The 21800-nt window shown below is 38.3% G+C and overlaps 2 protein-coding genes across 3 annotated transcripts in view; one reads left to right on the forward strand and one right to left on the reverse strand.

Moving 5' to 3' along the window:
- Positions 1 to 3019, forward strand: part of CPAP (centrosome assembly and centriole elongation protein) — a gene marked incomplete at its 5' end in the record, with an annotated part of 54647 nt that extends 51628 nt beyond the window's left edge. For both annotated transcript variants that reach the window (XM_079721601.1, XM_079721602.1), the window contains 4 exons: positions 749 to 889; positions 969 to 1053; positions 1136 to 1256; positions 2695 to 3019. In XM_079721601.1, coding sequence (XP_079577727.1) covers positions 749 to 889; positions 969 to 1053; positions 1136 to 1256; positions 2695 to 2890 — 543 coding nt within the window. In that variant the 3' untranslated portion in view covers positions 2891 to 3019. The remainder of the gene's footprint in view (positions 1 to 748; positions 890 to 968; positions 1054 to 1135; positions 1257 to 2694) is intronic.
- Positions 3020 to 5519: 2500 nt separating this feature from the next.
- Positions 5520 to 21800, reverse strand: part of RNF17 (ring finger protein 17) — a gene marked incomplete at both ends in the record, with an annotated part of 128752 nt that continues 112471 nt past the window's right edge. The window contains 9 exons of the mRNA XM_079721645.1: positions 5520 to 5618; positions 7229 to 7418; positions 9284 to 9419; positions 11067 to 11235; positions 12402 to 12518; positions 14549 to 14605; positions 15771 to 15896; positions 18436 to 18516; positions 19496 to 19615. Coding sequence (XP_079577771.1) covers positions 5520 to 5618; positions 7229 to 7418; positions 9284 to 9419; positions 11067 to 11235; positions 12402 to 12518; positions 14549 to 14605; positions 15771 to 15896; positions 18436 to 18516; positions 19496 to 19615 — 1095 coding nt within the window. The remainder of the gene's footprint in view (positions 5619 to 7228; positions 7419 to 9283; positions 9420 to 11066; positions 11236 to 12401; positions 12519 to 14548; positions 14606 to 15770; positions 15897 to 18435; positions 18517 to 19495; positions 19616 to 21800) is intronic.

Raw genomic sequence — 21800 nt, forward strand, 5'->3', positions numbered from 1 at the left:
GTCAGGAGGCAGCACATACTTACTAGATTTCTGGATGTGCTGCCATACAAAGCCCACTGCTGCACCTAAAAGGTACTCGTCAGAGTAATTCAGCTGGAATTTAATCAAGCCTCGAGAGCTAACTACTGGGTTTTTTTAAGGAAAAACAGTGATATTGGAACATGTTTAATGACACCATAATGGAAAAGCAATCAGCCAAATCCAGAGTGTGGGAAACGTTACATATTCAGTGACCCAGTTCCTTCAACAGTTGGCATTAAAAAAGGGGGAAAGGGACCATTAGAAATTGAGGGTAGAGACACATCAAGTGTGTGTGGATCTTGTTTTGATCTTGATTCAAGTAAACTGTAAAAGGCCTTCTGTGTGTGAATTTATGGAAAATATGGTTATGATATGATGAAGGAATGAATTAGTTTATTAGGGATGATAACGGTTTGGTTATGTTAAAAATCCTTCCATTAGAGATATCTGTTGAAATGTTTACAGGAGAAGTGATGTCTGCACTTTGCTTGAAAAAAAAACTACTAAAAAGTTTGTTTTGGGGGAAGAGTGACCTAAGAACAGTGATGTGTAGATAAGTGAAGTTGATTATTATGAGCTTATTAACATTTGTCTCCCTCTGAGAAATGTTTTAATTTTTATTATGAAAAATTTCAAAGTAGGCAATTTAAAAGAATTAGGGATATTTTTGTCGTGTGGTCTCAAGAAGTTTTACATATTGATAGTCCTGGTTTTTTTTTTTTTGTAGATAGAAAAGGTTTATAAGAATGGGTGCCATGTTATATTGTTTCCAAATGGAACCCGAAAAGAAGCGAGTGCAGATGGAAAGACGGTCACTGTCACTTTCTTCAACGGTGATGTCAAGCAGGTCATGCCGGATGGGAGAGTGGTAGGTTTCCAGGGGCGTGTTTTGTCCATAGCGTAAACACCTCTGAAGAGGAGGCGGTGCTGACTCTGTGTCTTTGCAGATCTACTACTACGCAGCCACACACACCACCCACACCACGTACCCAGAAGGACTGGAAGTCTTACATTTCTCAAGCGGACAGATAGGTGAAAACCTGTGCCCTCTCAGTTATTACATTCTTCCTTTCCTTTAAAAATAAAATATTTATGGTAACTCCTTTTTCTACAGAAAAACATTTCCCAGATGGAAGAAAAGAAATCACGTTTCCTGATCAGACTATCAAAAACTTGTTTGCTGATGGACAAGAAGAAAGCATTTTCCCAGATGGTACAATTGTCAGAGGGCAACGGTATGTTACCTGTTTTGTTTCTAGATTTTCTAGTTTTCAACTTTTATTAGCAGTTGAATTTTAAAAATCTTAAAACATTTGTGTAAGTCATTCAACATTTCACTGCGTTCAGAATTTGAGAGCAGGTAAGACATGTTTTCAGCATTCTGGAGTTTAGGATGAGTTTGAGATAAATGCATTGTAACGTCTAGTTAGTCTTTAGCGTACAGACCTGAAGGGTGTCTGAACAGCACTTCACGAAAGGAGAATGGCAAGTATTTGTTTAGAAATCAGTCTGGTGAAATTTGAAAACAGTGAGTGAGACACAAAGAAGGAAAGCTGCCCTGTCAATTCCTTAAAATCAACAATTTCTTTCCTTATCCTTCTGAGTGTTAAATTTCTTGAAGTTAGAGTCAACTTCTTCAATCCACAGTGAAGAGCATCTTATAAGCACCATTTTAATTGAAACCTTGGTGGAGTTTTGTCAGATCGAGAGTCCTATTTTTAGTTTCACCCTCCTCTCCTGGAGTGTAACAGTTTAAGTACCCATTAACTTGAATTCTATGATATAAACTTGGCAGTAATGTAGGAACTTCTCATGGTCATGACTGTGTTTTTCCCTTAATGTGGTCTGAAACTTTATCTGGTGCTCAACTAAAGATTTTCCTCAAACTTTATTTCTTCTGTGTACAGTATACTTTGATTTTAGAAACTTTTCAAAAAACTGACTCGTATGATTGAAATTTTCTGTAGTAGAAAGAAAATAATATGAAAAGGTCCCCATATCCATCTATCCATCTTCAAGTATTAACTCATGGCAAGTCTTTTTTCATCTACACTCAAGCACATCCCATGTTATTAATTCATTCAGGATTATCATGTTTTAATGGAGGTATAACTGACATATAACATTAGTTTCAGGTGTACAACAAAGATCTGATATTTGTATATATCGCAAGATGATCACAGAATTCTAGTTAACATCCATCATTACACATACTTACACATTTTTCTTGTGATGAACACTTTTATTCTCTTAGCAGCTTTTAAATATGCAATTCACTCAGGATTACTTTGACGTTTTTCACTTACAGCAGTGGTTCTCAAACTTCAGGGTGTACCAGAATCACCTGGAGGGACTGTTCAAGAGCAGGTTGCTGGGCCCCAGCCAAATAATTCGCGTTTCTAATGAGCCCTCGGGTGATGCTGACACCCTAGGGCCACACTTGATAGGGCACTGGCTCTCTAACACTTGTATGTGGCACAGAGCCATTGTGTTCATATAAAATTTGAGAAATAACCAAAACAGAAAAAACCATTCTGTGCTGAGAAGTTGAGTCCCAATTGTACCTTATATAAGGACCAGGGATGATCTAGGAGAAGGAATAACTGCCAGAGTTCTCCTGCTGTATACTTCATTTTTTTTTAAAAGAAATTAAATTCTACTTTAAATTTACAGAGATGGCAACAAAATCATAGAGTTTAATAATGGCCAAAGAGAACTACATACGGCCCAGTTCAAGAGACGGGAGTATCCAGATGGCACTGTTAAAACTGTGTATACAAACGGTCTTCAAGAAACCAAATATTCATCTGGTCGAGTAAGAGTTAAAGACAAGGATGGTAATGTTCTAATGGACACAAAATTGTCATGATCCTTGTGTGTGGCTAATCATGAAATAACACTAACTTGATCTTCTTTAAAAAAATGTCCATTTCTTGTGGATTCTGTGGTTTAATTTATATATACTGTGTGTGTGTATATATAAATGGAAAAGATTGTTTGGAATATAAAACTTGATGCCTTTTTTCATAATGTTTGAAGTGCACAGGGACAGCTTTCATTTTTAGTTCACCTACCTTGTCTTTCTACGGTTCTAACCAGTATAGACTTCTAACAAGTGGATGCTTTCATTGGTTGGAGATGGTTATGAGAGCCAAAAAGTACAAGAAACACAGTATCACAGATTTTCCCACCGCCTACCTGTCCTATGAAGGTCTTGCTCAGAAAGTTTACTGAAGGAGTAAGAGGATTTCTCCAGTCAAAATATTACTGTGCTCAATTAGTACTAAAATTAAAGCATTAGCTACCACAGAGTTCACAGAATTGGACGTTAAAACAGTGACTGAGTACAAATAAACAGTAAAACAGGCAGAAGAGTTCATTCTATGAGTGCAGGTAAATCTCATAGGAGGAGAAAGCAGTTGTAACGAGGGTGACAGCTGAGAAAGGCGGGGCGTGAAAACTAACCAGCCAGTGTTAACTGATTGATAGACCACAGGTGCCTTGACCTTATTACCTGTAAGACGGGGCTGACAGAAGCAAGATGTCCTTGAAGAGGGGGGCCAAGTCACCTACAAGTAGATTTACATAGTAAGTTTGGTCTAGACACTTAGTGCAGTCTGACAGTAGTGCTGGCAGTAACTCAGTTTTTTAAAAAAAGCCACATGTATTAATAATTCCAGTGATTTAAAACTGAGTAACAAAAAAGTTTAAAACTTTTCAAAGAAAATAAGTAATTATATATATATTACCTCAGGAATAGAGAAAGACTTTAAAATTCTATTTTTTTAATTATTATTTTTTGGCTGTGCCACACCTCTTGGGGGATCTCAGTTCCCAGACCAGGGACTGAACCCAGGCCACAGCAGTGTAAGTGCCAAATCCTAACCCCTAGACCATCAGGGAGCTCCCTAGAGAAAGATTTTTAAATGAGACACAGCACAAACCTTAGAAGGTTGATGAGTCAGAAGTTTCTGTTTGTCCAAAGATACCACAAAAGAGAGTAAAGTCACAGCCTAGGAAAAGAAACACGTATCTGACAAAGGATTAGTAACCAGAATATATGAAGAATCCCTATTAGTTAAAATAGGTAATTACAAACAAAGGATATTAATAAGCAATAAAATGACTAAAACCAGTAAATGCGTATTTCAACAATGAGGTACCTTTTTACATTAGTGTCATAAACTGGCAAACAATGGTCTGGCCACACCACATGTTGGCAAGGAACTTGGACTACTGATGGTAGAATTAGCTGGTAAAATCACTTTTTTGGAAAGCAATTGCCTCATGACCTAGTACTAAATTCCACTAAAGTATATTTACTAGGAAACCCCTCACAGGTGCATAAGGGGTTGTACAGCAGAGTATCTGTAATTGAGAAAAAACTGGTAACGACCTAAATATCTAACAACAGAATAAATTATATGCACAGATGGATGTAACAGTGAAAGTGAATAAAATAGAGCTATGCATACCAATATGCATTATATAGTGGAAATAAAGTAGGGGAAAAAGGTAATTGTGTGAGACTGCACACACTTAAAAATATACAGAGCAACACTATGTCTTATTTATGGATGCATGCATATACAATAAAGTTATAAAGAGCTATATAAGAATGATAAACACCAAATTCACAGTATTCACCTCCTCTGTAAGAAACAGTGACTGGGGAAGGGTAGAACAGAGGCCTACAACTGTGCTGATGATGTCTTATTTCTTTAGCGGAATGTACATTACTTATAAAATGAACTAAATATGTTTTTTCTAACGTGCCTGAAATACTTCATTTAAAAATTACAGTAAAATGAAATAAGTAAATACTTGAAAGCAAATATTTATTAACTTTTTTGGAACAATTCCTAACAGTTCAATATGTAAAGAAAAGAAAAAAAAGGCCCGCACTATTGCAGAACAAGTCAAGAAAAATAAGCCTGAAACGGTCTACATATAACAGAAAACTTTCTTCTGGGCTGCTACAGATGCTCTGTACTGTAAACCTGAAAAACAAAAGGTGTGTTCTTTTAAACCTTTGCTTAAGGTACAAATACAGTTACTGAATCACATTACGTTTATGTGAATGGATAAAGAGTGAGCTGTTTATCAAAGGACTTTAATAACCTTGTTATCAGGGCACTGACCGTCCAGTAGTGCTGCATGTGTAGCACAGCGTTCTGTGCTTAAATTATTTCTAGTGCCCGCTTTCTGCTGCTCTCCTCCTGCCCCCATAACCATCTGGCACCATGAATGGTCAGGACAGCCGTTCCAAGCGTTTTTATAGCTATGGAACCTCTTTGTTACTGGTACTGAACAGGTAAGAAGGGCCCATGAAGGAGAGATCTACAGGAGAGATTCCGGTTGAGCTTTGTTGTCATTCCTTTGACAAATCAAGGAAAGGCCAAAGGTGCTTTTCGGGGCAACTTAGTATGAATCTCTGCTACATCAGTCACATGCCGTATGCTGACTGTAAGGGTGAACAAGGAGTCGTGGTACTTACATCACTCATCTTGGTCTGCAAGCCCCATTTCTACTAATGACATATGAACTGGATACCGTTCATCTTCATATAATGTCACTATTTGTTCTGGTACCTGAGCCTAAAATTAAAAAGATACGTGTCAAGAAAACACCATCATGTCTTTGCTGCCTGTTCCTCCTACAACTGGCAGGAGGGACAAGGCATTCTCTAAGTTTATTTATAATTTATACGCTGTTACTTTCAAAAGGTATCTTGGTTTCTTGCTAAGTCCCATTCTTGCCATCTTTTACTTTATTTAAAATGTAACTCTCCCCAAAGTTTTCCTAGATTGAGCCAGTGGGCTTAAATACTACCATCCCTGTTAAATTCATTTACATTCTACACATAAAGCATACCTTTATGCATACAGTCACCAAATTTTGAGTGTTACTCATAGAGGTGAATACACAGGTATTTATAAGAACATTTGTTATTTTCACTGGCTTCTTGAGAGAAACCCTGCATAAGCTATTTACACCACTGCACATACAGGAACATGGTATGTACAAAGGTTTTCAAAAAGCACTTTCTAGTAATAGCACTGCTTCATTAAGAGCTCATTCTTGTCACAGCCAATATATCAAAAATCCCCCAAATCAGGGCAAGCTGGACTGAAACAACAGTGGTGAGGACTGGGGTGAGCCGTTGTTTCAGGAAACAACGGTGGTAAGGACGAGGGTGAACCGGACTGAAACAACAGTGGTGAGGACGAGGGTGAACTGGACTGAAACAACGGTGGTAAGGACGAGGGGTGAACCGGACTGAAACAACCGTGGTGAGGAGGAGGGTGAACCGGACTGAAACAACCGTGGTGAGGAGGAGGGTGAACCGGAGAGCATGCGCCCACCTAGAGAGACTGCTGTTGCACCACTGGTGCTGTCATTTCAGAAGATTTTGTAATACTTAGAAATAAGACTTTTTGTATAATTTTCCAATTTTAAAACAGCTGTGCAGTCAATTAAACATGGTTACAAGCCAGATACGGCCTTTGAGCCACCCCTTTGTGACTAAGCCTCAAGTAGAAAGCATATTTATACCAAGCATGATGTGGATTTTCTTTTCTGGACCTTTTGATGCAGCTTCTACTGCATTAAACAATTCAAAGTCAGTACAGTTATGATATGAGCACCATTTGAACCTTTCTCTGACTCTGACCAGAATCCCCGTGCTGGTCTTTTCTACTTTTAGGATGCAGCTCAAATGTCACTTTCTCCCAGTCGTCCTTACTGAATAAGCACTCGAGTGCCTACTAAGCAGGGGCTCAAACACCCTACCCTGATCTCTCCAGACGGAACTCATCGCTCCTGCTTCTCTCCCCACACCCACACCCCAAAGATACCTATACCTTTTTTATAGCATTTATTTCATTCTACCTTGTATTAGTAGTTTACATGTTTTCCTCATTATCAGTTCTCTTTGATTATAGGATACTCATCTTGATCATTTTTCATCTTAGTCATTACATCACTGATATTTTATATCATTGCAGGGCTAATCAAAAGTTTGTAAAATATAAACTAAGACACTTGAACAAGCCTTAAAATTAATCCTATAGTATTCACAACATCAAATGCTTTAAAGCATTTTTGCATCTAGAGCTGCAGAGATAAAAAGCACTTTAGAAAGTTAACAGGGATCCTTGAAATAGCTTTGAAAGTATTTTGGCTAATTAAGAAGACAGATATTTACCATGGAAGAAGCATAAAGTTGTTTTCCTTGAAGACAGTCTATCATAGCCCACAATGCTTCCATGCTCCACTTGGGACAGTATGGTATTCTTGCCTTTCCTACATCTCTTAAGGGAGGTTTAAACCCTGCCAAGAGAACCTTTATGGCTCGGGCTGGATACTGCATAAGATGAAGAGGAATTTGACAAAGTCTGTCACAAAAGAAAATCCTTAAATTAAAATGTTAGGAATGTCACAATTAGAGGAAAAGTTAATGGTGTTGGATTTGGCAGTGATTCTTGGATATGACACCAAAAGCACAAGCAACAGAAGAAAAAATTTTGATTATATCAAAATTTAAAACTGCAAAGGGCACAATCAACAGAGTGAAAAGGCAACGTACAGAATGAGAGAAAACACACATTAAAAAAGACATTTCTCCAAGGAAGAGAGATAAATGGCCAACAAGCACATGAAAAGGTGCTCAACATCAGTAATCATCAGGGAAATGCAAATCAAAGCCACAGTGTGATTTCACCTCATACCCATTAGGATGGCTACTATTAAAACAAACAAAAACGGAAGATAACAAGTGTTGGTGAGGATACAGAGAAGAACTGGAACACTTGGACACTGGGTGGGAATGTAGAATGCTACTGTGGGGAGTGTGGTGGTTCCTCCAGATACTAAGAATAAGCATATTATCCAGCAACTCCACTGCTGAGTATACTGAAAGCAGGGTCATGAAGAGAGATATTTGTACACCCATGTTCACAGCATCATTCACAATAGCCAAGTATCCACTGATGGGTGCATGGATAAATAAAAGGTGTTATATACGTATGATGGAATATTATTCAGCCTTAAAAAAGAAGAAAATTCTAACATATGCTATGACATGGTTGAACCTTGACATCATGCTAAGTGAAATAAGCCAGTTACAAAAAGGCATATGAGATACCTACAATAATCAAATTCATAGAGATGGAAAGCGGAACAGTGGTTGACGGGCTGGATGAAGAGGGAATGAGGGATCGTTTAATGGGCACAGGGTTAGTTTTCAGTTTTCCAAAATGAAGAGAGTTCTGGAGACTGGTTGCACTAACAATGTAAGGAAAGTTAACACTACTTAACTATACTTCCAAAAATGGTTAAGATGGTAGATTTTATGATATGTGTATTTTACCACTACTAAAAAGTATCACAAACAACAATAACAAAACTTGGAAAATAACAGTGTCGGCAAGGATGTGGAGAAAATGGAACTCCTGTGCGTTGCTGGTGGAAATATGAATAGTATAGCTACTATGGAAAAGTTTGGCATGTCCTGAAAAAGTTAAACACAGAATTACAATATGGTCCCGCAATTCCATTTTGAGGTATATAATGCCCCCAAACAGCTGAAAGCAGACATTCAAAACGACTCTTTGTATGTCAGTGTTCATAGCAGCATTATTCACAGACCAAGTGTCCATCAACAGATGAAGAGAGAAACAAAATGTGGTATATACATACAACGAAATATTATTTAGTCATAAAAGTAATGAAATTCTGACACATGCTTCAATTGGATGAACTCTGAAAACATCATTCTAAGTAAAATAAGCCACATAAAAAGACAAATACTTATGATTACACTTGATGAAGAACCTAAAATAAGCAAATTCATACAGAGAGTAGAAAAGGGGTTACCGGGAGCTGAGGGAAAAGGGAATGGAATGTTATTGAGGGGTAGAGTTTCTATTTGGGGTTATGAAAAGGTCCTGAAAATGGACAGTAGCAATGGTCGCACAACACTGAATACTTAATGCCAATTAACTGTATTTAAGTATGAAAAATGGCTAATGTGGTAAATTTTTTCTCTTTAAGAATTTTTTAAAATTTATTTTTTAACATGGTAAATTTTACCACAATAAAAAATAACTTTTAGATAAAAAATACTCCCAATATATAAGTAGCTTTAAAATAGATTTTTTCTTTTAAAAAAGAGGCAAAATCTTTTCAATTATTAAAAAAAAAAAAGAATAGAAAACTAAGAATCCTAATTCAACTAAGTTTACTTTTTTGTTTTTTTAACCTGTTTGCTGTCAGCTTTTCAGTTGATCCATAATCAACAAATTGTACCAGGACAGCCAGAGGATTAAATTCTTTAATGGAAACAATCTTTGCTCTGTACCATACGCCATCATCATATTCTGCAAGGCAAGGCATTTCTGAAAAGACAAAAAGGGGAAAATCACATTGCCTTTTATTTTCTTAAAAACTTTTTTAAAAAAAAAAATACACTGAAGTACAAAGAAAATATAATCACCAATTACCCATTATTCAGAATTAAACATTCAGCAGTTAGCCACATGTTGGCTTATGCTCTTTCTTCTGTTTGTACTCTATAAACCTTGTTTTCCCTAATTCCTAAGTTAGGAAAAGGCTGGAAGAAAGACCCTCTCCATCCTCAGAGTCCTACTTCTTCCACCACCCAAGGCTTAAACCATCCCTCCATTGTTCCCACTTCTTATACGCCCCCGATTTTTTTCCCTTTGGGCAGCTGTCTTCTGTAAATGATAGTAAAATGGTTTCTGTTATTCCTACTTTTAATTTCCTTCTCCTCCAATCCAATTCCATTGCTCTGTAGTTTGAAAAATTTCAATGGCATCTTAACTGCCTGCAGTACCAAGTCCTTAGACTGCAATTTACAGGGTTCTTCACAATATACTCCCAACCCACTTCAACCACATCCTCAACGTGTTACCTAAATAGATTCCTTATTCAACTCCTTCAATATAGATTCCATACATATTTAATAAGCACTTGTCTATGAATCAACTTGTACATATGCATACTTAATTGAAGAATAACCATAGAAAAAAACGCACATGTATGTACAGCTCCATGAATTATCACATTACTCATGGACTGTTTGTGCAACCTCCCTTGAGAGAAGAGCACAGTGAGGAATTGTTTCTTCCAGATTATAAATTAATTTACAAAAAAAAGTGACAGTTTATTTTTTCACTCATTCAGCAAATACTTATGAGCTCCTACTTGTGCCAGGTGCCCTCCTTAAGTGCTGATGACGCTGCAGCACAGAGTCCCTGCTGTTGTGCTGCCTTAAAGGCCAGGAGGAGGGGAGGGGAGGAGAGGGTGGGGTGGGATGCATCAGGGAAGAGCTGCCATTGGGGATAGCTGAGCAGAGACCCTGCTACACATCCCAGAACTTTCCAGGCAGAGGGAACAGCAAGTGGTGTTTATCAGCCAAACATGGGTCATAAGTGATTAAAATCTCATTAAGTAAAATCAGATAGGACGTCAGGCTGATGTTTTCCTTTGCTAAAGTATCCTCTGATATGAACAAAATACCAAGGATGAATACATCCCTATACATCACATACTGATAAAATGTGTAGACACCACTCCTCGTATTCAAGAACCGTCATCACCAGTAACTAGATGCATTTTCCTCATAGGAGAATGCCCTATATTTAATAAAGATAGGGAAATAGAGAGGGAAAAAAGCAGGATTTCACCCATGCTGGCAGGACTCAACACAGTCTGAGTTCTGCTGCCCCACACCACTATTAGCAGCTTAGGTGGCTTGTAATTTAAAATAAGTGCCGTTCAGGTCCAAGTAACAACTCACAACCTGAGCTACTGGCAAAACTGCAAGCTCAGAAAAGCCATCTTCATGCGGTCAGTGTTACAGTGCGACCTGAGCTTTGAAAAACGACAGCGCCCCAAGGCAAGAGACCATGCATATCAACTGAGGGTGATAAAAGTGCCAGTTAACCTTGGAAACAACCCCATCTCGGCCCTGAGAACAGCGGCTTCCTTAGGAACCCCGTTTCACTCTGCAGGCTCAGTACCTGTCCTCAGGTCCGTCAGAGGAGGGAGTGTCTCCACATCCTTATTGAACCTCCCCAGCGCTTCCTCAAGGCTCTCAGGCTCAGGTTCCCAGCTGACTCCACTGTCAACTGTGTCATCCTGCTGCTTAACCAGATTACAGTTTTCTACAGAGTCAAGGCAGATATACACCTACGTGGGGGGAAGGGAAGGGAAAAAGTTCAAATTCTGTAATTTTTAGTATTCAGGATGTGGACAGAACTACTGCAAGCCAGTCCCCAGCAACGGCCTCACAGTCCTCACAGAGTCAGAAGTCCCCACGGCAAAGCAGACTTGCTCCTTGCGGCTGGAAAGCACGACCGCGGTGGCGGTTATGTGCCCGCTGAGTCCAGGTGGTCCAAGGCGTGGCCTCTGCCTTGGTGGCGCTCAAGCCCACCAGGGAAGCCTGCAGAGGCGCGCCGGCAGGCCCAGGAGAGGCCCGCGGGGCCGGGGCCCAGCACTCGGGCTCTGAAAGTGGATCCTGTACACCCCACACACACACCCCGACTGCAACCCAAGATCCTGGATTCCTGACTTTCACGTGTATTGTTTTATGCTGCTCAATTTGGGGTAATTTATGTGGCGACTAATAACTAATTAAAAATCATAAAACCCAACAATAGTTTGCGCTACTATGTTCTCTGATGAAATTATGGAGCAAATTCTTCTTGTCTGTGAAAAGAATAGTATACTGTGTAAAAATGGCTGAGGGACTGCCCGGCCACTTAATTTGTCATTTCTTTCTCTCTTGTTAGCCAAGCATATATAATTGAATTTTCTTCAGTGTACTTACTCATTCAGTCAATATTTACTGAGTGCCTACTATATATCAGGCAGTATTCTAGGTTCTAGGGGTACACCTCGGACCAAAACAGACAAAAATCCCTGTCTTCATGGAATTACATTCTAGTGGGAAGAAGCAAAGAAAATAAGGAAGTGGCACAGTGTGTTGTTACAAGGTGATAAGTGGTATGGAAAAACAGCGAATAAAGAGCACCTAAGTTCAATGTAGGAAGAGGACAGGGGAATGAGATGTTTAATAAGATTTCACAGGTGGAAGTAAGTTCCAACTTAACAATCTAAATATTTGATTGAAAAAGCTACACAATACTTGGAAAACCCAACAGTGATTAAGGAACACTTGCCTCATTAAGTACAAACAAGTGTCTGAAGAGGACATTATAGGGCAGGCAGCCTAGCGGCCACCAACTGTCAGCTATGAAAATCAGGAAGATGGAAATGTGGAGAATCAACCCTAGAGTTAAAGACCGAGACTGCCTGTCATGTTTTTAACCACCAGCATTACTAGAATCACGTACTTCGCTGGGTGAGACAACGTGCTTAACTTCAACAGCGTAGAGCTCTCCAGGGGGAGGAAGAGGTGAAGACAAATATGGCGGTAAAATAGGAGTCTCTGTTTCAGGCAAGAGCAATTCCTAAAACACCAAAAATAAATTCAAATTTCAGAGTGACTATTACAGAAACCCACCACATTATTAAAGCTTATTACAGTGCCAATTTACTTTCATTTAGCAAAAATCTAGCTGAGATACTGAAAATCACAAAATAATTTTGTTGTACTGGGACCAAAATGTGATAAATAATCAAAAGATTTTTAGCAATCTTTTGTCCCCTGCCAAAAAAAAAAAAAGATTTTGTGTAAAAAAACCCCCCACAGGAATATTTTGTTTACTTATATATAATATTTACATATAACACATAAAATTCTAGAAGAATGATTAACAAATTGCGGCTGCTTAGTGGGATGGACTGGGGTGTTCAAGATGTAGAATTGGGGCAACTTCTTTCTTTTCACATTTCTGTGGTATTTCATTTATTTTTAGAGTATTTTATAATAAAAACTAATATATGAAGTGACGAAGATTTAAGTTAAAAATCATGAAAAAAGTGTGCTCTCTCTTAAGCTCTATAAAAGCATAAGGAGTAATTAAAAGTTATATGATTCCAAAGAGGATCAAGGCAGTTAGCAGTTGTTAAAAGAAATATACATATAAAAATATAGGGGATTTTTCTTTTAGTAAGTTAAAAAAAATCTTGAATATGGTGATTAACATAAATAGTAAAACAATCATATTCAAATTTGTAGACTCACTTATTACTATTTAACATTTCTAAACTGGTGGCAAAACAAAACATATTTGAACCACTTAGATTTCAGCAAGAAGTGACTACCTACTGTTGAATTTTACTGATTTGTTACAAAACACTTTACAACAAGCATGTCATTTTTATAATTATAGGAATTAAGTTCTACTTAAAATTTTAAATGATAAAATTTTACTTATGAAAACACTTCTTGCACCAAAAAGCAAAAGTGACAAAAGAAAAAATCAGATAAAAAGGATAAACTAGACTCCATCAAAATTTAAAACTCTGGGGCTTCCCTGGTGGCGCAGTGGTTGAGAGTCCGCCTGCTGATGCAGGGGACACGGGTTCGTGCCCTGATCCGGGAGGATCCCACATGCCGTGGAATGGCTGGGCCTGTGAGCCATGGCCGCTGAGCCTGCGCGTCCGGAGCCTGTGCTCCGCAACGGGAGAGGCCACAATGGTGAGAGGCCCGCGTACCGCAAAAAAAAAAAAAAAAATTTAAAACTCTGGTGTTTCAAAGGATACAACCAAGAAAGTGAAAAGACAACCCACAGAATGGGAGAAAATACTTGCAAATCATATCTGATAAGGGACTTGTATCTTCACACCTATCCTAAGATGGCTAGAAAAAAAGTCAGATAAATGTTGGTGAGGATATGGATAAAATGGAACCCTTGTACAATCCTAGTACCAAAGTAAAATGATGCCGCTGGTTTGGAAAACAGTTTCACAGTTCCTTAAAATGGTAAACACAGTCACCATATGACTTAGTAATTCCACTCCTAGGTCCATACTCAAGAGAACTGAAAACAGACATCCACTTAAAAATTTGTATACAAACGTTTATAGTAGCTTTAACTCACTATCTGTAAAGGTAAAAACAACCCCAGTATCCATCAACAGATGAATGGATAAACAAAATGTGGTGTATCTGTATAATGGAATATTATTCAGCAATAAAAAGGACACATACTACAGCATGATTCAACCCTGCAAACATTATGCTGAATGAAAGAAGCCAGTGACAAAGGGCTATGATTCCCTTTATATGAAACATCCAGAACAGACAAACCCACAGAAACAGTTTCCAGGAAACTGGGGAAGGGGAAATGGAAAGTGACTGCTGCTGGTATGGAGCTTCTTTTTGAGATGAAATGTTGTAGAATTAGATAGTTGTGATGATTGCACAACTCTATGAATATATTAAAAACCACTGATTTGTACACTTTAAAAAGTTGAATTTTATGGTATATAAATTATCTCAATAAAGCTGTTATGCTTACCTTCCTGATCTTGTATCAGATTCTTTGTATTGATGAAGTGTCCAAATTTTCAAAATATTTGGATTGAAACTTACCTCAAACCTTATTTCCCATCTCTCTTCCTCATACTTTTTATTGTAATCTGTTGGCTTCTGAAATAATATAGTACTATTAATGAATAAAACTATCTTTAACTATGTAATATTGTTTTAAGGCACTTTCATATTTCATCCCACAAAAACTGTGTGCATGACCTTGTTGGCATTCATTTCAGCTTAACTATGGGAAAATTTAGTGTCTGAGTGATCTTAATATTGCAACAAGAAGCATCCGCAAAATTATGCTAAAAGCATGTCAATTGTCATTAGTTTATAGTAAGAGTGGGAGCTCTTACCTCTCCTTTTAAATGTTCACACTGAAGAGTACACCTGGCAGAGAGACTAAGTAATCTTTATAAAACCTGTTTAACAGATGAAACACCCTTTACACAAACACACGGGGTCAGGCACGCACGCATGCGTGCGCACACACACACACACACCTCTATGCTCAAAAGAAACAACTGGCTGTGAGGATTACATGTACAAAGTTATATCATAGTTTCCCTATTTGAGAGAAGAAAGTAGTTTCCTATATTGAACTGAACACCCACTGTTTGGTCGTGTACTCTCACTAAAATGAATATTCAAAAACCTAACAAGTGAACTGCAAGTCTAAAAATATCTTGAGATATAAAATGTTCACATTCTTATTTATGATGAGTACCCATTTCTATAAAGTATTTGTGGCAGCTTGCAATGTGAAATCATATCTGTAACAAACTAATTATGTTTTTTAAAATATTAAAAACAGAAGCACCAGGCAACTGGAATGGGCTATTTACTGAAGCTAAGCTTAAAATCTGGCTCTGAGTTCCCTGTAAGAAAGCAAAATGGGGGAAATGTTATAATACTGAATATAAGGCAAAACCATTTTATCTTGGGAGAGAGTCGTCTTCTGGCAGTGAATTCCATTATGATTTTATAATTTACATCTATATTCAAACAACGTTAGAGAACATATGAGCTTCTCATTAGGTTTGAAGATACAGAAACACTAAGTGACTCTTAATGCAATTGAAGTCTTTTTTAAGACTTTATAAAGCATGATATAGGGTATTGCTTTCTCAATAAAGAATTTACAAATCCTCTAGACCCTCTTAACATATCAGGCATGTAGAACTATATGGAAGGCTTGAGGCATAAGACAAAATATGACATTTTAACCACAATTTCTTTTTCTATAGTTTAGATTTTTATAGAAAAATAGTTCACTTACTTCCTTCAGTATTTCCTCAGAATGTTCAAAAGTACAATACTTATGGTGTGCCATAAAATAAGAAAGTGACATTCCACCAAAATACAGATGAATAGATAATTTCTCCCATGGATTTTCCGGTAATTCCTATTTAAGTTCAATAAAGGAGATTATTACTATAAAAATAAAGTCTGCTTGAAGATTAAAATTTTACAGTTGGCAAAAATGAAATTAGATTTCTGACAACCACAGTATTACTAGTTTGACTAGTGACTCGTTTTGTAAAATTTTCTTCCTAGTATTTTGACAGATAACGAGGCAATAATGCTACTACTCTGGTTTTTATAAAATATATTTACATGTCCATAAGGTAGAGAGTTTTCTAGTTATGTAAAGAAAACAATTTGCTATACATCATCTTTAGATAATACTAATAATTTATACTTAGTAGAAGGAGAAAGAAAAAGTATGCTCAGGGGTAAAGAAATGAAGTTTAGTTAAAAATCCAAAAATGGCAGGAATCAGAAGAAGTTAACAACAGTCTAGGAGTCATATAGTGGCTTTAAAACCCGTGGGTCTGTTTACAAACATTAGGTACCAAAATGCACATGACTGATAAGCTGATCGTTCCTCGCTGTTTCCACTCGGTACCACCTTAGTCCAAACTCATGTCTCTGCTTAGTGTAATCGCCTTCCAGCTGATCTCCTGCTTCTACCTTTTTCTACCGTCCAGTTTTCACCAGTGCAAAGTGAAAACAGTAGATTGTGAGGTCAGATCCCATCCACCTCCACGCAGCGACAACTGCACCTCTCACAGGTGGCCTCCCACCTCCGTGCGTCCGTCTGCTCCTTGGACACTCCAGGCGTCTCCTGCCCTGCGGCTCTCTGCACTGATCTGGTAACTGCATGGCGTGTCCTCTCACCACTCGGAAGTCTCCATCAAATTTTATCTTTTTAGGGATGTCTTCTCTGACCACTGTATTTAAAATGTTATCTCCTCCCCCGCCCACCTCTCCCTATCAGCCTTTCCTAATTCATTTTTCTGGCCAGCACTACTATTTAACATACCTTACATATATATATATTCTTTCATTTTATTTCCCATCACTAAAATGGAAGCTCAACGGAGGCGGGAGCTTCTATTCGGCTCTTGCTGCGCCTGCAGTCCCAGGACAGAGCCCAGCAGGTAAGAGGCACCGGGTCTGTGCCATGAGCACGTAAGGTAGGAGGAGCACTTCTGGGGAAGGTCCGCTACAGCAGCACGGCTGCAAGGGCAGGCACAGGCATGGTTTCTGAGAAATCCAGTACCTTGGTATACGCCACACTGTTTTCCTAGGCTAAGCTAAGCAGCAAAGAAAGCCACCTGGATAACCTGAACAGTTCCCACCTCTGCAGGACTTCTGTGACTGTCCACAGAGGCTGTGAATAACCAGAGAGGCTTCTCCACTTTCTTATTTAAGTGCGTCTGTGGCTCTCTTTAGGTCTTTATTAGCCTGCCATCACACCTTTCATACAGAAACACTTCCTTAAAGTTCTTCTATCTTTCTGCCCGAACCCTCCAGCACAGCTCCAGGAGAATCTTCTCGCTGCCTCACTGCTCAAGAACCCCCAGTGGGGCCTCCTGCCTGACGTCTACTTCTCTTAAACCCTATTCACACTGCTGCTCCTCCCAAAACTTCTACTGTTCTAGCAAATGCATTTCCCCTTTCTGTCTCCGCACCTACCTGGTCAGGAGCACTTCATCAACTCCCATTTCTACATTCCTATTACACTCACTCTTTTTACCAGCCGCCTGGCTCTCAGCAAGTTGTGGTGTAAAGTCTTTAGGGTTTTGTCTTGTGTCTCACTGTTTCACTAACTAGACAGGGCCCTTGAGGACGGGAATTACCTGCACCTAACACAGTGCTACACACACAGCACCATCCTGAAAACTACCATGTGTGTTTATAAACATCTCTATTTCCTCAGTACTCTCCTCGTGTCAAAATAAGTTGTTAATAAGGAATCTTCCAAATTATTTGCTTATGGAAGTTCTCAGGAACTTGCTCAAAATTAGGTTTATTTAAAATGAGCCTAGGAACCAAAGTGGTAACTTCTTTTATGTTAACGAGTAATTGATAATCACATAGGAACATAGTTCTTCACAAAAAAATCCCTCAAATTGTATTACCTGCAACACTTTATGGCAAATAAACTAAATCAGTGATATATGCTTTATTTTTTTATTTTTTATTTTTATTTTTTTGCGGTATGCAGGCCTCTCACTGTTGTGGCCTCTCCCGCTGCGGAGCACAGGCTCCGGACGCGCAGGCTCAGCGGCCATGGCTCACGGGCCCAGCCACTCCGCGGCACGTGGGATCTTCCCAGACCGGGGCACGAACCCGTGTCCCCTGCATCGGCAGGCGGACTCTCAACCACTGCGCCACCAGGGAAGCCCTATGCTTTATTTTTAATTTTTTTTGAGGTTTTTTTTTTTTTTAAGATTTTTTGATGTGAACCATTTTTAAAGTCTTCATTGAATTTGTTACAATACTGCTTCTGTTTTTTGGTCCCTTGGCTGAGAGGCATGTGGGATCCTAGCTCCCCGACCAGGGAACAAACCCACAGCTCCTGCATCGGAAGGCAAAGTCTTAACAACTGGACTCCCAGGGAAGTCCCAATGATATATGCTTTAAATACAAATTACCATAATGTGAACTTCCACCTCTCTCTTTGAAAGCAGCTCCTGAAGGAGTTCTACTGCATCTGGTTGCCAGGCATTCCCGACCTATTTGGGATTAATAAACTCAGATTCTTTCACAAAATAAGAGCAGGAAGTAAATGAAGATACACAAAAGTAGCCATAAACAGATAACACTAGAGAGAAGGACAAAATATATAGGCAGTTTTCAAAGAATATCATGGGTATATGATAAAAATGATCTTAAGAAACTAATAATTTGTCTCAGCTTCCCCCCATTACTCTCTTAAAGCATTTTATGCTTTAAAAATATAAACGCACACTAAAAACAAAGCATCATAAAACTTTTAAAGAAGGCCAATATGCCAAAGCAGTTCTTGTATACTGACTACAATGTATATTTATTAAGGAGCAGTGACTATTCTGTAGTATGTGTTAAGAGGTTCACTTGGCCAGGAAATTGGGGCCTCCTGCCAAAAGCCCATGAGGCGCCCCAGCTTCCTGCCAGCGCCCTGTGAGTGAGCATCTGGAAGCGGGTTCTTCAGCCCAGTCAGTCCTTTGGGTTATTGCCTTTCTGGTGCACATCTTGGCTGCAGAGTCATCAGGGACCCTGAGCCAAAACACCCAGCTAAGCTGTTCCCAATGCCTGAGCCACAGAAACTGTATGAAAATTTTAAAAAGCTTATTGTCGATTTAGACCACTAAATTTTAAGCTTTATTTGTTATATAGCAAGAGATAATTAATATACCATTCCTTTCTCTGATCCAGCTTCAAATTTCTTGAAATTTTATTTGAACTGTAACTAAAAATTAACAATTCCAAACAAAATTCCCATCTATGAAGACATTATCTCTCTTAATTTATTCAGATATTTTTATATCCTTCAGTATAATTCTGTCATTTTCTTCATAAAGGCCCTTTAGCTATCTTTGTAAGCTTATTTCTAAATATTATTTTTGTTGCACTGAAAGGGGTTTCATCTTACATTCTAATTTCTAGAAAACTATTGTTAATAAAAGGACAGTGTTTTAAAATTAATCGTACTATAAATCCCTGTTTACTCACAGGTATGGTATTATAGAGCTGACAAGGAATACAAAGTTGGGGTGTATCAGGATATAGCAAAATAGGGTAAAGATGACACTGTGGAATCTTCTCAGTGACTCCGTGATCTAAATATTGTACCTGAAACAGGACAAAGTTCATAATTAAAACTTACTACTAAAAACTAGGGGACCGAAAGGACTCCCTGGTATTAAAGAGAATAAAAAAAAAAAAAAGACATCCTAGAAGGAGATATAAATCTGGATTCAAAAAAAAATCTCTAGAAAAAAAGTAACACTATATTTCCTCATCCCATAGTGTATCAAACCTCACTGTCAAAAGGTTTTCTTACAAATGAACAAAAGCTTTTTCTTTTCTTGAGAATAATCAATTTTTTGGAGGATGTTTAAAGTTTTTCTTTTGTTTTTCCAAGTATTTTAGAAGTCCTGATTTCCATTTAATAAAAGAACATTTCTCAAATTTTCAGTATTCCTCAGTTTCGCAGTTTGGGAAACTCTGCATGTAATGTTTCCTTCCTGGAGAATCACACTGCATAATAAAGGTTCTGAGAAGTCCTATGAGAAAGAAACTTGTTTTTAAGTCATCCAGTGTTCCTCAAATTTTGTAAAATAACTTTCTAAAGACTTCATTTTTTTAAGAATTTTGGGTTCACAGCAAAATTTAGAGGAAGGTACAGAGATTTCCCTCACACCCCAGCCTCCCTCACTGTAACATCCTGCACCATAGTGGTAATTTGTTATAATCATGAACCTACATGGATACGTCAAAATCAAGGTCCATATAGATTACATTAGGGTTCACTTGGTGATGTACCCCTATGGGACTGACATGTATAAAGACGCTCTGTGAAAACAAAGGGCGTTTTCATTGTCCTAAAAATCCTTTGTCCTCCCTCCCCGCAACCCCTGGCAAACACTCATCTTTTTACTATCCATATTTTGCATTTTCCAGAAGGTCATATAGTTGGAGTCATACAGTATATGTAGCCTTTTCAGACTTGCTTTCACTTAGTGATATGCATTTAAGGTTCGTCCATGGCTTTTCGTGGCTTGATAGCTCATTTCTTTTTAGCACTGAATAATATTCCATTGTATGAATGCACTACAGTTTATTTATCCATCACCTACTGAAGGACATCTTGGGTGCCTCCAAATTTGGCAATTATGAATAAAGCTCCTATAAACAGGTTTTTGTGTGGGCATGTTTTCAACTCCTTTGGGTAAATACTGTAAAAATTTAATAAACAGAAACCTCAATTAAACAGAGTTGGGAGATCAGAAAGGGGAGCTCCATGTCCTTTGATGATAGCAGAGGCCAACAGGAGGAATACAGACTCTTTTTCTTTCCTGGGAAGGACTCAGCAAATGAAAAGCCACAGACTCTTTGTTTACTAGAGCCATACCCACTTCCTTTTCTTCTCTGTAAAAGTGTTCTCCTGTCCTTGCTTTGCAGGAACTTGCACGTGACTTACCATGGTTGCAGACCCTGAATTGTAATTCTCTGCTGATCCTGAATAAACCCAACTTTTCTGGAGAAGTATCTGGCAGTCTGTTTATTTCAGGTCAACAATACCAAGGAGTGCGACTGCTGGATCATATGTTAAGAGTAGATTTAGTTGTTGAGAAGCTGCTAAACTGTCTGCCAAAGTGGATGTACCACTCTGCATTCCCACCAGCAGTGGAGTTGCTCCATATCAGTTGCTCCATATCCTCACCAGCATTTGGTGTTGTCAGTGTTCCAGATTTTGGCCATTCTAATATATGTGTAGTGCTATCTTGTATTAACTTGCATTTCCCTGGTGACATATGATGTGGAACTTCTTTTCATATCCTTATTTGCCATCTGTATGTCTCCTTTGGTGAGGTATCTGTTAAGATCTGTGGTCCATTTTTTAAATTGGCTTGTTTTCTTACTGTTAGATTTTAAGTGTTCTTTGTATATGTTGGATAACAGTCCATTATCAGATGTATATTTTGCAAGTATTTTCTCCCAGTGTTTAGCTTGTTTTCTCATTATCCTGACATTGTCTTTTGCAGAGGAGAAGTTTTTAATTTTAATGAAGTCCAGCTTGTACCTTATTTCTTTCATGGTCATGTCTTTGGTGCTGTATCTAAAAAGTCATTGCCATATTAAAGGTCATCTATGTTTCTGTGTTGTCTTTCTAGGAGTCTTACAGTTTTATGTTTCACATTTAGGTCTGTAGTCCATTTAGAGATAATTTTTATGGAAGGTATAAAATCTGTGTCTGGATTTTTTTGCATGTGTATGTTCCATTGTTCCAGCACCATTTGCTGAGAAGACTATC

The sequence above is a fragment of the Hyperoodon ampullatus genome (assembly GCF_949752795.1).
Source record: "Hyperoodon ampullatus genome assembly, chromosome: 16".
NCBI lineage: Eukaryota > Metazoa > Chordata > Mammalia > Artiodactyla > Ziphiidae > Hyperoodon > Hyperoodon ampullatus.